Genomic DNA, 14,221 nt, shown 5'->3' on the forward strand with positions numbered 1-14,221 from the left:
GATTGACTTCCGTTACCTTATGTCCGATTGCCCACACAGAGTTCCCACCATACCAAGGCCTACCTGTTGCAATTTTCTCAGATATCACTGTTATTGCCTAGAGATGCATGATAGTTCAGTTAAAAGTAATTTATGTAACAAGGACAGTAATAATGTAATATTTGCGTTTTAGAAGAGATTTTTAAAATTTTTACTTAAGAAAAATATAATGTGGGAACAAAAAGGTGGGTGGTCTGGTTTTTGCAAGGTTTTAAAAATAATAGCATAAAGATATATGCACACAGAATAAAGTATGTATTTTTTTTAACATTTAATCAGTATTGCAGCCACAATGATCTCGATAAATAAAGCTTCATTGCCTGGGAAAGTGCACCAAACCACAGAAACTGCACTTGAAAAATAGGGTAGTCTTCCTGTGCTTCCTACTTGTAGCTGTTTTTCAGAGTTTTTTGAGATTCTTGTATGCATGATATTTGATAAATAAAACAAATGATTCAAGAGGAATAGGCTATTTATTGACTGTTTGGAAGCAGTTGCTTTGTGATATAGAATGAGGGACTATCAGAATTTTCAACGAAATAATTATGAAATTACCAGTAAAAGCCTATAGGCTATTTACTTTTTAAAATTTTTTTTTGCCCTGGCCTATTTTGCTCAGTGGTTACAGCATCAGCCTGCGGACTAAAGGGTCCTGGATTTGATTCTGGCCAAGGGCACGTACCTCGGTTGCAGGCTTGATCCCCGGCCCTGGTTGGGGTGAGTGTGGGAAGCAACCAATTGATGTTTCTTCCCCCCCCCAACCCCCTTCCCCCGCTCCCTGCCTTCCACTCTTTCTGAAAAGCAATGGGAAAAATATCCTCATATGGGGATTAAAAAGAATTTATTTTTTGTGCTCCCCTTCTCCTGCTTTTGTTATCATCTGATACCCAGTGCGTTTTCAGATTTCCATGATTGACTCAAAATTATCTTTTTGTTGTTGTTGTTTATTTGAGTCAAAACCGAAAGTCCACATATTTTTAAAATTTCTTTTAATCTATATACTAACATAGTTCTCCTTCCTTTTTCTTCTTTATACCGTTTCTTTGTTGAAGAAACTGGTCCATTTGTTTCAGTTTTTTTCTATGTTCTGGGTTTTGTGTTTAAAAGACCAGAAAAAAGACATTGGTTTGGTTATTAGGACTCTTGTCTTTCTACATTTACTTTTGTCTTTTATAACATTGAGATATTTTAAGGAGAACAGGCCAGTTGTCTTGTCGAATGTCCCACAGCCTGGATTTGTCTGATCTTTTCTCATGATTAGATTCTAGTTAAATAATCATGCAGGTGTAATTTTACCTTTTGAAGACTTGAAAATATAAACATAGGAATGGTGTGGGTTTTACAGAGTCTTTTGTAAGTTCGTTTCTAAGTGCTAGCAAAGCACCTGATCATGTAATAGGCATTGTCACAGTGTCAGAGAACATTAAATTAAAAGGAATTTTAGATTTCATCTCCAGAAGTCACAAACTGCAGACAACTAGCAGAGTAGACACAGTCTTAAAACAGACAGAAAATTGGATTTTAACACTTTTGGGAATTGAGTACGTTTCTTCTCCCATCACTTAATTTAAGTCATCTGCACTTCCCTAAAGTTTTTGAGTATATGACTCCAATGCCTACTTTCCTTATTTAGCTAGGGAAACTTCAGACTTAGAGAGGCCAGGATGCTGAAAAACATACTTAGTAAGAGACAGAATAGTCAGGCCCTAGAACCTCAGTCTCTTGAAGTCTCCGTTGGTTTTGTACCAAAGCTCCAGTGATTTGTATTGGTGGGATTAGTAGAATGTCTATAATCTTGATACCTTTTATAATTACGGAAGATGAAAGAATCAGGGATATTGCAGAATGAAGTTTTATCGTAAACATTAAAGATAGGTTCTAAATTTATACTGTGTGTGTGTGAGAGAGACAGACCGACTGACCTACTGACCATTTTAGGATAATGGATTTTAAAAATTTTACTCTTTTTCACAATAACTTTCTTCCTTTTTTAGCTACAAGGTTTTGGCCGACCAAGTGTGTACCATGCTGCTATTGTAATCTTCCTTGAATTCTTTGCTTGGGGCCTATTGACAACTCCAATGTTAACTGTAAGTATTGCTAAACTGGGTCCTCATTTAAACAAGCCAAAGGAAAATGCTTAAGCATATGTTCACAGGACCATATGTCTAAATATATGTTTGAGAGTAGTTCTTGACAGTAGTTTAAGACTGCTTATTCCATTAGGTTTTTCTACTGTGTTAGATGGAACCACCTGCAACAAAACACTTGGGATGCTCATTAAATATTTCTGGGTAGCAAGACACCCACTGAATCAGAATCTTCGTTCATAATGAATAAACTATATATATTTAAAAAGATCATTAAGATGCCTTAGAGGAAGTTATCACAAAGCTTTGTTGAAGATTATAAGTTACTTTATATGGATGCGATGGCCATGGACTTAACATAATAAATAGGAGATTGGTAAGTACCTTGTAACAATGAAATTGATGATTGTAAGAATGTTCAAATTTCCATTTTTGGTAGCTTACCTACATCTATATCTTTGCAGAGGCTGTATTGAATTTCTTAGAAAGAATTTAGATGTTTGATGTGTACTTAGGGGGAAGGGAGATGCTAAGAAAAGATTGGGGCACAAATTTTAGGTGCTTAGTAACTATTTAACACTTAATTTTAATAAAGTTATTTTGAAATTGGCCTTGAAAAATACCTAATAAAGGTATTTTTCAGTTGTCTTAAATTGTTCTTTAAAAATTATTGGGCCTGGCTGGGCGTGGCTCAGCGGTTGAGCGTCAACCTAGGATCCAGGTGATTGGGGTTGGATTCCTGGTCAGGGCACATGCCCGGGTTGCGGGATCGATCCCCAGTCGGGGGTGTGCAGGAGGCAGCCGATCAATGACTCTCATCATTGATGTTTCTGTCTCTCTCTCTCTCTCCCTCTCCCTTCCTCTCTCTGAAATGAATAAAGATATATTTAAATAAATAAAATAAAAATCATTGGGAATTAACTCTTCCCAGTCACCATTTTGCCAAGAGAATCCCTTTGAATACAAATAAACTTTGTTTCCAAGTTAGGTTTAGAAAATAGAAAACTTTAGAGGGTGGCTGTTAACCTTACATGACACTTTGCTATATATACTTTTTTTTTTCTCCTCACCCAAGGAATGAAGTCGTTTTTTCCTTTGATTTTTGGGGGGCAGGGATGAACCTGCAACCCAGGTAAGTGCCTTTGACCAGGAATCAAATCCGACACCCTCCAGTGCACAGGCCGACGCTCTAACCACTGAGCCATGCCTGCCTCGCTGTGTACTTTTAAAAGTTTTTAATTCTTGTGGCATATTTAAAATATAATATAGTTCATTAAAATTACAACATGGATGGAACAGTTTTTAAAATTTCCCGTGTTTATAATCTTCTGTTTTGTTCTTTCTCATTGCACTGCTCTTTTCTTCATAATGCTTTACTGCAGAAGTTAACTGGCTAATAGGAATAAGCAGTCCCCATTTCAGGTGTCATGAGATTTTGCCTGCTGTGCGCATCACTGTGTTCCTAGTACCTAGGGTTGCCTGGGGCTCAGTTGGTACTCAATATCTATTTTCTTTGAACAAATATGTGTTGCAGGTATACACATATACGTCCCCGAGTGATTGTTTCTTCAACACATATTTTTAGTATTGAATATATACACATCAGGCCGCCATTTTAAGAGACTGTGTTATTTGATTTTTTTGGCCCTACTTCTCTGTGTGTCTCGCCTCCCCCTGGTTCTCTAGGTTACAAAGTTAAGAGTTTCAAATAGTATTTTTCTGATGCAACCACTTGCTTATAATCTACTGTGGTTGTTCAGCAGGTTTCTCAATATACATGTAATCCTGTAATTATTATTTGGTAAAAATTCAAATTGAATTGAAGAATACTTAAGTGTTTTTGATACCCTGTCAGAAATTCTACAAGTTCCTTCTAAATGGTTAAAATCCTTGGGTCTTTTTGACCTAGACCAGATTGTCAGATCCCTTTTAATTTTAATTAAACTGGTTAATTTTAATATGCCCCAGGGACTGATGCGCCTTCCTCCTTGCTGACCAAAGCAGATAATTTTCCTAGGTTTTCTGTATCCCTGTTAGACCTTAGAATGCAGTCTTATTAGCCAGCTAAAATGCTGTTCTCCTGTCTCTGCGGTTTCTAAGCAGTTCTGCTGCTTGCAAGGATTTGATTAAAATGGACATTTGTTTGTGAGTTGCACAGAGTTGCTAGCATCACTTTGACACTCTAGGGTGTCCTGGAAGTGTAGCCGAGTTAGTAGATGTGCTTATTCTTATTTTCTAAGCTCTTGACATTGCTAAGTTAAGCCAAATGTCCTTTATTTTTCTGTGTCCTTCAGCCTTTATATTACAGTTTGCTCTTTTTGTTGTTATTGTTTATTTGTTTTGTTTGTTGTTATTGTTTCATTGATTTTTAGAGAGAGGAAGGCAGAGAAAAATATTGATGTGAGAGAGAAACATTGATGGGTAGCCTCCTGCACTTCCCCCTGCCGGGAATTGAACCCACAACCTTTTGGTGTTTGGGACAACATCCAACCAGCCGAGCCCACCCTGCCAAGGCTGTTTTGTTTGTTTTTTAATGCAAGAGAATGGTTCACTCCCCCTTTTGAAAAAACAGTTTTCTCTGGCATATCCATTTCATTTTTTGCTGTTTCTGGTTGGACAAAAAAGTGATAATGTGAGGTTGTTTGATAAGGAAAGGACAGAATTGGGGTTTATCTCATTAGAGCTGGTCCTGTCCTCCATGTTGGGGTGCACTGTTCTGGGTTTCCAGGTCTTGGCATCCAGGTCTATCACCTGCCACTGTGTAACTGTTAGGGTGGTGGTGATTTGGGTGTGTTCCTTTTTTTTTTTTTTTTTTTTAACTTGCACAGCACTCTGTCTTGTTTCCATCAGGGTGAGAAAAACAGTCTTGAGATCAGGGTTTGAAGCTGTAGAACAGCACATAACATATTAATATTTGTCCAGTCTTTCTCTACATCCTAGTACTCATTAGGACCCTCTGTTTGAAGCAGTCTAGAACAGTTTACTCTCTTAGTAATTTTCTCTATGAGATTTGCTTCTTGTCTCCTGTAGACATGTCCTGGATTACAATTTTAGTTTGTTAATTAAGCACAGTCAGAAAGGTCTTCATCCCTAAAACTCTGAAGCAGACTTTAAAATTGGCCTTACACAGTGGCCTTACCTTTTAGTAGCAGTAGTTTGTACGAGAAAATGAAATGCCTGACATCTACTCTCTAGTCAAAAGCAAATCTTCTTAAGAGCCTGATCTTATTTTGATATAAATAAAGTACCTATAATCTGATTAGACTAATTTAAGTGCCTTCATATGTTTAAATAGAGCACTTACTTCAGTAAAGATAAATGCAATTTTAGTTTCTGTGAGTGAAGAATTTTATTCTTGCAATGAGCATATTTTCTTTTGCATGTCTTTCCTGAAATTCTGCTTTTAAGCGCTTTGTTCCATATTCCTTTTCCTGATCTAGCTCTGCTTCCTTACTGTCAAAACAGGTGCCTCTTTATTCAACAAGCATATTCCATCTTGTCAGCCCCTTACTTGCTCTGCAGTCCAGCCCTCCTTTATTTATTTATTTTCACTTAATCAGTGTTTCCTCTTGAGAATTGAGGTGGGTGGGATGAGAAAAGACAAAGGTACTTCATTGGGTGATTTGTACTTCACATGACCAGGAAGTAAAATTCTAACTATAGCCACATGGAAACTCTTTTTTTAAATGTTTTAATTATCTTTATTGCTGAAAGTATTACAGATGTCCCCCTACCCCCCCAACTAACCCCCTCCCCCATACCCCTCCCCCAGGCCTTCACCACACTGTTGTCTGTGTCCATGGGTTGTGCACATATACATGTAAGTTCTTAGGTTAACCTCTCCCCACCTACTCCCCCATAGCTGCCTTCCCTCTGAGATTCGTGAGTCTATTTCATGCTTCTATGTCCCTGGATATATTTTGTTCATTAGATTCCATAATTGAGTGAGACCATGTGATACTTGTCTTTCTCTGACTGGCTTATTTCACTTAGCATAAAACTCTCCAGGTCCCACCATGCTGTCTCAAAGGGTAAGAGATCCTTCTTTTTTACAGCTGCATAGTAGTCCATGGGGTAAATGTCCAAGAAGATGCTTGATATGATTTCAATCTTCTTGAACTTGTAGAGACTTGTTTTGTGTCCTAACATGTGGTCTGTATTTGAGAATGTCCCATGTGCACTTCAGGAGAATGTATATTCTGCAACTTTGGGGTGAAATGTTGTGTAAATGTCAGTTAAGTCCATCTGATCTAGTGTGTCATTTAGAGTCACTGTTTCCTTGTTGATTTTTTGTCTGGAAGATCTATCCAGTAAAGTCAGTGGGGTGTTAAAGGTCCCTACTCTGACTGTGTTGCTGTCTGTCTCTCCCTTGAAGTCCTCCAGAAGTTTTTTTGCAGGCTGTGTGAGTCTTTGGTTCTGAGGTGGGTCTCTTGTAGACAGCATATATTTGGGTTTTGTTTTCTTATCCATTCAGCTACCCTATGTCTTTTGATTGGAGCATTTAACCCATTTATGTTTAAGGTTATTATTGATAGGCACTTATCTATTGCCCTTTTAATTCTTTATACCTATGTTTCTCTCTCTCTCTATTTCTACTTCTAATTATAGAAGTTCCTTTAACATTTCCTGTAATGATGGTTTAGGGGTGATAAACTCCTTTAGCCTTTTTTTGGGGTGTGTGTGTGTAGCTCTTTATTTCACCATCTATTTTGAATGATAGCCTTGCTGGATAGAGTAGTCTTGGTTTCAGATTCTTGCTTTTCATTACCTTGACTACTTCATGCCATTCTCTTCTGTCCTATAGTGTTTCTGATGAGAAATCAGTTGACAGCCTTATGGGAGCTCCTTTGTAGGTAACAAATTGATTTTCTCTTGCTGCCTTTAAGAGCCTCTCTTTGTCTTGAATTTTTGGCATTTTAATTATGATGTGTCTGGGTGTAGCCTCTTTGAGTTTTTCTTGCTTGGAACTCTCTGTGCCTCCTGAACTTGTGTGACTTTTTCCTTCACCAGTTTAGGGAAGTTTTCTGCTATCATTTCTTCAAACAGGTTTTCTATCCCTTGCTCACCTTCTTTACCTTCTGGTATTCCGATGATGCAAATATTGTTATGTTTCATGTTGTCCCACAGCTCCCTTAAACTGTCCTTTTTTAAAATTTTCTTTTCTTTTTGTATCTCTGATTGAGTGATTTTTTTCTACCTTGTCTTCTAATTTGCTGATCCCATCCTCAGCTTCCCCTAATCTGCTGTTTATTCCTTCCAATGTATTTTTTATTTCTACTATGTCTGTCTTATTTCCTTCATAGTTTCTATATCTTTTCTCATGCTGTTGAGCATCCTTACAATCAGTATTCTGAACTCTATATCTCATAGATTGCTTATCTCCATTTCATTTATCTCTTCTGTAGAATCCTCTTGTTTCATTTGGGGCTTGTTTTTTTCTCTCCCCATTTTGGCTGCCTGTTTGGGTTTCTGGGTTTTAGGTAGATCTGTTATCTTCTACTCTCAGCAGGTTTCAGACATACAGCACAGGATTAACTAGTCACCATGTTTTACATAACATCCCCATGACTTCTTTATTTTATAACTAGAAGTTTGTAACTTCTCACCTCACCCATTTGGCCTCTGGCAACCACCAATTTGTTCTCTGTGTCTATGAGCTTATTTTTTGTTTTATTTTTACAAAATTCCACATATATGTGAGATCATATGGTATTTGTCATCCTGTCTTACTTATATCACTTACTATAATGCTTTCAAGGTCCAGCCTGGTTTTCACAAATGGCAAGATTTTATTCTTTTGTGTTGTTGCATAATCTTCCGTTACACACACACGCATACACACACACACATTACTCATTACTCATTAGTGGACACTTCTGTTGTTTCTATAGCTTGGCTACTGTAAAAAATGCTGCAGTGAACATGGGGGTGCATATATCTTTTCAAGTTAGGGTTTTCATTTTCTTTGGGTAAATACCCAGAAGTGGAATTTACTGTATCATATGGTAGTTATATTTTTATTTTTTTGAGAAACTGCCATACTGTTTTCCATAGTGGTTGCACAAATTTACATTCCCATAACAGTGCATGAGGGTTTTTTTCTTCACATCCTCACCAACACTTTTTATTTTTTGTTTTTTTTATAATAACCCTTTTAACAGTGTTAGGCATATCTTACTGTGTTAGGCTTATCTTATTTGCATTTTCGTGATGATTAGTGATACTAAACACCTTTTTATGTACCTGTTGGCCATCTGGATGTCATTTTTGGAAAAATGTCTATTCATACCTTCCACCAATTTTTTTTTTTAATATCTCTTTATTGATTTCAGAGAGAGGAAGGGAGAAGGGGGGAGAGAGATAGAAACAGTGATGAGAGAGTCATTGATAGGCTGCCTCCTGCACGCCCCTGCCTGCAGATCGAGCCCACAACCCGGGCATGTGCCCTGACTGGGAATTGAACTGCAATCCCCTGGATCCTAGGTCAGTGCCTAACCTCTGAACCACACTGTCCAGTGCTTCTGCCCTTTTTTTAATAAGTTTTTTTTTTTTGCTATTGAGTTATTTGAGTTCTTCATTTACCTTGGCTGTTAGCCTTTATCAGATACACAATTTGCAAGTATTTTCTCCCATTCAGTAACTTTCCTTTTATTTTTTTGATGGTTTATTTTGCTGTGCAGAATCTTTATTCTTTTATTTTTTAATTTTTTTTAATACTCACCTGAGGACATTTTTTCCATTGCTTTTCAGAGAGAGCGGTCGGGGAGAGGGGGAGAGAGAGAGAGAAACATCGATGTGAGGGAGACACATCAGTTGCCTCCTGCATGCGCCCTGACCAGGGCCAGGGATTGAGCCTGCAACAGAGGCATGTTGCCCCTGGCCAGAATCAAACCTGGGACTTGTCACTCTGCAGGCCGACACTCCAACCACTGGGCCAAACTGGCCAGGGCAGAATCTTTATTCTTGATAATCGTAATTTATGGGGGGTTTTTCTTAGTCAGTCTTGCTAAGTATTTATCAATTTTAGTTATCTTTTCCAAAAAAGCCACTTTTTGCTTTTTTTTTTTTTATTATTATTGAATGTTTTGAATTTATTTCATTGACTTTTTTTTTTCATCCTCACTTGAGGATATTTTTTCCATTGTTTTTCAGAGAGAGTGAGGGAGAGAGAGGGGGAAAGAGAGAGAAAGATCAATGTGAGAGAGACACATCAGTTGGTTGCCTCCTGCATGTACCCCTTATAGGCCAGGGATTGAGCCTGCAACTGAGGTACATGCCCTTGACCGGGAATCGAACCTGGGACCCTTCAGTCCACAGGCTGGTGCTCTAACCACTGAGCCAAACCGGCTAGGTTGATTTCTGTTCTTTTCATTACCTTATTTCCTTATTTCTTTGGGTTAAATTTGCTGTTATTTTTCTAGGTTATTTCTATGAAAGTTTAGAAGGTTGATTTCAGTCCTTTTTTGTTTTTAGTTTAAGTATTTAAAACTTTAAATTTATCTCCAAGCATTGATGTAGATATATATAACTCATGAGTTTTGACATATTGCATCTTTATTAACATTTAGTTAATTTTTTCCCTAATATTTCTTGTGATTTCTTCTTTGACTCATGCATTATTGGAAGCATATTGTCTAATTTCTAAACATTTGGGAATTTTCTAGTTTATTGTGCTAATAGAACCTATTATGAATTATTTTAGTTCTTTGAAATTTGTTGAAACTTATTTTATATTCTTGTATATGGTTAATTCTGATAAATATTTTATATTTTATATGACTTGAAAAGAACAAGTATTTTGTGTTTGGAGTAGTGTTCTCTACATGTTAAGCATGTTAGTGTGTTAATTATGTTTGATTTCTTTCATATAGTCACTGATTTTTTTTTTTGGTCTACCTGTTTTATCCTCTGTTGAGAGATGTGTTTCTTTTTCACCTTTCGCATTATTGTTATGTAGCCAAATACTCTATTGTTAAATACTACAATATGTTGTTATATTTTATGCAGTCAGAATTCAGTTAGATTTACCTTGATATGTAACGAGTCTAGTGCTCTTCTTTCTCTTTTTGCATTTTTGTAGGGTTTTTTGCAATCAGTTTTTGAAGAGTTTTCTTTTGCTTTATTTGGAACACGTCTCTCTGCAGTGCATTGTTTGTTTTTTGGTATGTGTTTTTTAAAGATTTAAAAAATTTATTATTTTTCTTTTTTGAAAGAGAGTAAAGAAGAGGGAAAGAAAATGAGAAACATCAATGTGAGAGCAAAACATAGATTGACTGCCTCCTGCACACCCCCTACTGGGGATTGAGTCCATAACCCGAACATGTGCCCTGACCCGGAGTCAGCAGGTGAACTTTTGGTGCATGGGACAAGCCCCAACCAACTGAGCCACACTGGCCAGGGCTGTGCATTTTTTAAATGCATGTGACATCTTCAATCTATTGAAGACATTTATACTTATTTTATCGTATAATTTTTTTTTTTCTGTTTTCTAACATAATTTGGCTATTTTACAGTGAAGTAGATTCTTTTCCTTTTTGTGTTCTTTTTTTGTACCTTTCAGTGGTTTTTCTCAAAATTTTTGTTGAATTTTATAAGGGTTTATAAGTGAGGGGGTAGATCAGGGATTGTGAAAATGTCTCCTTGGGCTAGGCAAGTTGTGTAAATGTGAGAAGTGTTAACAGTTGGAATATATGTTCCTTCTACTGCAGCAGCCACTGCCTACTTAGGCCGTCAGTGACATAGCAGTTCAAGCCCCATGTTTTGAAATCTTATATGACTACCTAGGAGATGCTAGAAAATCATATAAAGTTTGCAGATTGACAACTAACTCAATATGAAAAATACAGTATGAGTAACAAAGCATTACTTTGCTAATTTGCCACCTGTGATAGGGATGCCCCTGGTAGCCAGTGTTGTTCTCCAGCTCTGATGGGAAGTCCCGTTCCTTAGAATGGAACCAAGTGCTTTTTTTTTTTTTTTTTTTTTTTTTAAATATATCTTTATTGATTTCAGAGAGAGGGGAAGGAAGAGGGAGAGAGAGAGTTGAAACATCAATGATGAGAGAGTCGTCATTGATCGCTGCCTCCTGCATGCCCCAACTGGACTGGGAATCGAACCACAATCTCCTGGATCCTAGGTTGATGCTCAACCGCTGAGCCACACCTGGCCAGGCCCAAGCGCTTTTTATAGGAGCTCTTGATTTATGAAAGTTTGGCCATCTGGGATTTCTTCTGTAGTACTAAAATAATTATCATGTGATTGTAGGGCTTCATGCCATTGGCAGCTATGAATGAGTGACCTGGTGGACTATCCTTTCGGAATCTCATGCCGTTCAGTTCTTCAAGTATTCCACTTAGAAATCCCACTTCAGATAACTATGCTTGCGATTGTTACCTTGGGGACCAGTATATAGGTCAGCAGCTTTTTGTTGTTGTTAATCCTCACCGGAGGATTTTTTCTACTGGTTTTTAGAGCAGAAGGGAGGGAGGGTGAGACAGAAACATTGACATGAGAGAAACACATTGATGTGTAAATTGGTTGCCTCCCAGACAAGCCCCAACCCGGGCCAGAGATCGAACCTGCAACCCAGGTATGTGCCCTTGACCAGGAATTGAACTCGTGACTCTTCCGTGCTCACGCTGACACTCTATAACCACTGAGCCAAACTAGCTAGGGCTTCCTTGAGTTTTTAAAAAATATATATGTTTTAAGTGACTTAAGAGAGAGAGGAAGGGAGAGGAAGAGAGGAACATTGATAAATCCATCGGCTGCCTTCTGCACACCCGCTACTGTGGATGGAACCCATAACTCAGATATGTGCCCTGACAAGGAATTGAACCGGAGACATCTCAGTGCACAGGATGATGCTCAGCCACATCAGCCAGGGCTCCTTGAGTTGTTTTTATATAGAAGGATGTTAAAAATGAAAACTTCATGAAAGGCTAAGGGTCTGTGGTGGTGGTGAGCAGGCAGGCTAAATAGCCACCTCAGATGGTGAATAAAGAAAAACTGAATTTATTAAAAGGGGATGGGTATCCAAAGGGAAGGGCTACACAGCACTGAGGCCAAGGGTTTTGGGTCCATGATGGCAGCAAAAGTACACTTGGGACTTTGAGACGAGGAAGGGCATAGAAGCAGCAACAGGGGAGCCCAGGCTAGGCTGCTCTGGCCACTGAGAAGTCAGGGAGAGAAGGGGGCCTTGGACACTGGTTTAAGGACCTTGGATACAGATTCAGGGAGTAAGCCTGGAAGGAGCTGGGGCTGCCCATTGCTCCCCTGTTAGCAGTCTTATGGGGTCTCCTTGGAGAGATGGAGATGGTGCTGGCATGCTCCCCTGGTGGGGAGTAAGCTCTGGGTCCTTTGTCTTGAGCCTATTTCTCTCTTTCTTGCCAGTGGAAAACTTAGGGGAGGGCTCAGGGGAGGGCCTCAATAGAATATTCATCAGCTTGCCAGGTGAGCTCTTTCAGGATTGTGGTCTCCACTGATTGGCTGATGCCATGGCAGGGTCATTAGTCAAGGTATCTGGTCCTGAGGCAGCCATGGCACCACTTGTCTGATTTTGCTGCTTATCTAGGCCTGGCTCTGAAATACAACTGAGGCCTGGATGTTATCTTTAGGGAGGAAACTCTGAGGGGGTGTAAACCAAATGACCAGTGATGTGCGGGGGGAGGAAGGTTACCCTGGGCACAAGGTTCTTGTTTCCTCAGTTTCGCCCCGCTAGGCACCTGGGGCTTCCTGCCCTGGTGAGTCCCCGTACGCTAGCTTCTGTACCTAGGTTTCTGTACCTGGCCCACTTAACACTTTGATCTTATCTGAGATATTTAATATACTTTTTATAATTAGGGTTACTTTATTATGGTAAGTTATTGTCTTTTGTAGTTCAGTTATTTATATCTTTAATTTTTTTGAACCTATCATAAATAGTTTGAGTAGGATATTGCTGTTTTCTTTACAGATGCTCTCTCCTCTCTGAAATCTATGAAAACATATTTTAAAATATATATACTGCCGTGTTTTTAAGTTTCACCCCCTTTTTTTGAGGTGTGTGACAAATAAACAGTTCTAATATTGATTTGTATTTCTTTTTTTATTTAAATTTTATATTGTTGACACCATTGCAGATGTCTCCCTATACCGCCCATTGCCCACCTCCACCCACCCCCTCCTTTTCCTGCCTATGCCCTTACCATGCCATTGTCTATGTCCATGGGCTCTGCATACATGTTCTTTAGCTAATCCCTTCACCTACCCTTCTCCAGTCACTCCCACCCCTCTCTCCTCTGACATTTCTCAGTCTAGTCTATGTATCCATGCCTCTGGTTCCATTTTTTTCATCAGTTTACTTTGATCATTAGATTCCACATATAAGTGAGATCATACGGTATTTGTCTTCCTCTGACTTGCTTATTTCAGTTAGCATAGTGCTCTCCAGGTCCATCCATGCTTTTTACTACAGCTGCGTAGTATTCTATTGTGCAAATGTCCCACAGCTTTTTTATCTGCCCATCCACTGATGGACACTTGGGCAATTTCCAGATCTTGGGTATTGTAAATAACACTGGTCTGAACATAGGGGTGCATATATTCTTTCTGATTGGTGCTTCAGGATTCTTAGGATATATTCCTAGAAGTGGGATTGCTGCATCAAACAGCAGTTTCATTTTTAATTTTTTGAGGAAATTCCATACTGTTTTCCACAGTGGCTGCATCCGTTTCCATTCCCACAGCAGTTCACCAGGGCTCCCCTTTCTCCATGCCCTCACCAGCACATGTCGTTTGTTGATTTGTTGATGGAGCCATTCTGACAGGTGTGAGGTGATACCTCATTGTGGTTTTAATTTGCATCTCTCTGATGACTAGTGGTTGAGCATATTTTCATATGTCTCTTGGCATCTGGATGTCCTCTTTGGAGAAGAGTCTGTTCAGTTTCTTTGCCCATTTTTTAATTGGATTGTTTGTCTTCCTGGTGTTGGGTAGGGCAGAAGTAGGTTTACACTTGTTCATTTGGAAAATAATACAACGAGTAATAATAATACAAGAATAAACTGTGTGTCGCATACTCACAAGTGTAAATTTACTTTCGCCCCATCCTT

The 14,221-nt window shown here is 38.7% G+C and overlaps 1 protein-coding gene across 7 annotated transcripts in view; it reads left to right on the top strand.

Annotated features, from left to right (window-relative positions):
* MFSD14B (major facilitator superfamily domain containing 14B) overlaps positions 1 to 14,221 on the top strand; it is a 92,868-nt gene that overhangs the window by 20,745 nt on the left and 57,902 nt on the right. For 4 of the 7 annotated variants that reach the window (XM_081151480.1, XM_081151486.1, XM_081151481.1 and 1 more), the window contains exon 2: positions 2,034 to 2,129. The exons of 1 other annotated variant lie outside the window; for it this stretch is intronic. In XM_081151480.1, coding sequence (XP_081007606.1) covers positions 2,034 to 2,129 — 96 coding nt within the window. Of the gene's footprint in view, positions 1 to 2,033; positions 2,130 to 2,322; positions 2,506 to 14,221 lie in introns of those variants that run through there. 2 more of the 7 variants (XM_081151485.1, XM_081151483.1) reach the window with 2 other exon arrangements.

This window comes from Miniopterus schreibersii (genome assembly GCF_964146895.1).
Source record: "Miniopterus schreibersii genome assembly, chromosome: 11".
Lineage (NCBI taxonomy): Eukaryota > Metazoa > Chordata > Mammalia > Chiroptera > Miniopteridae > Miniopterus > Miniopterus schreibersii.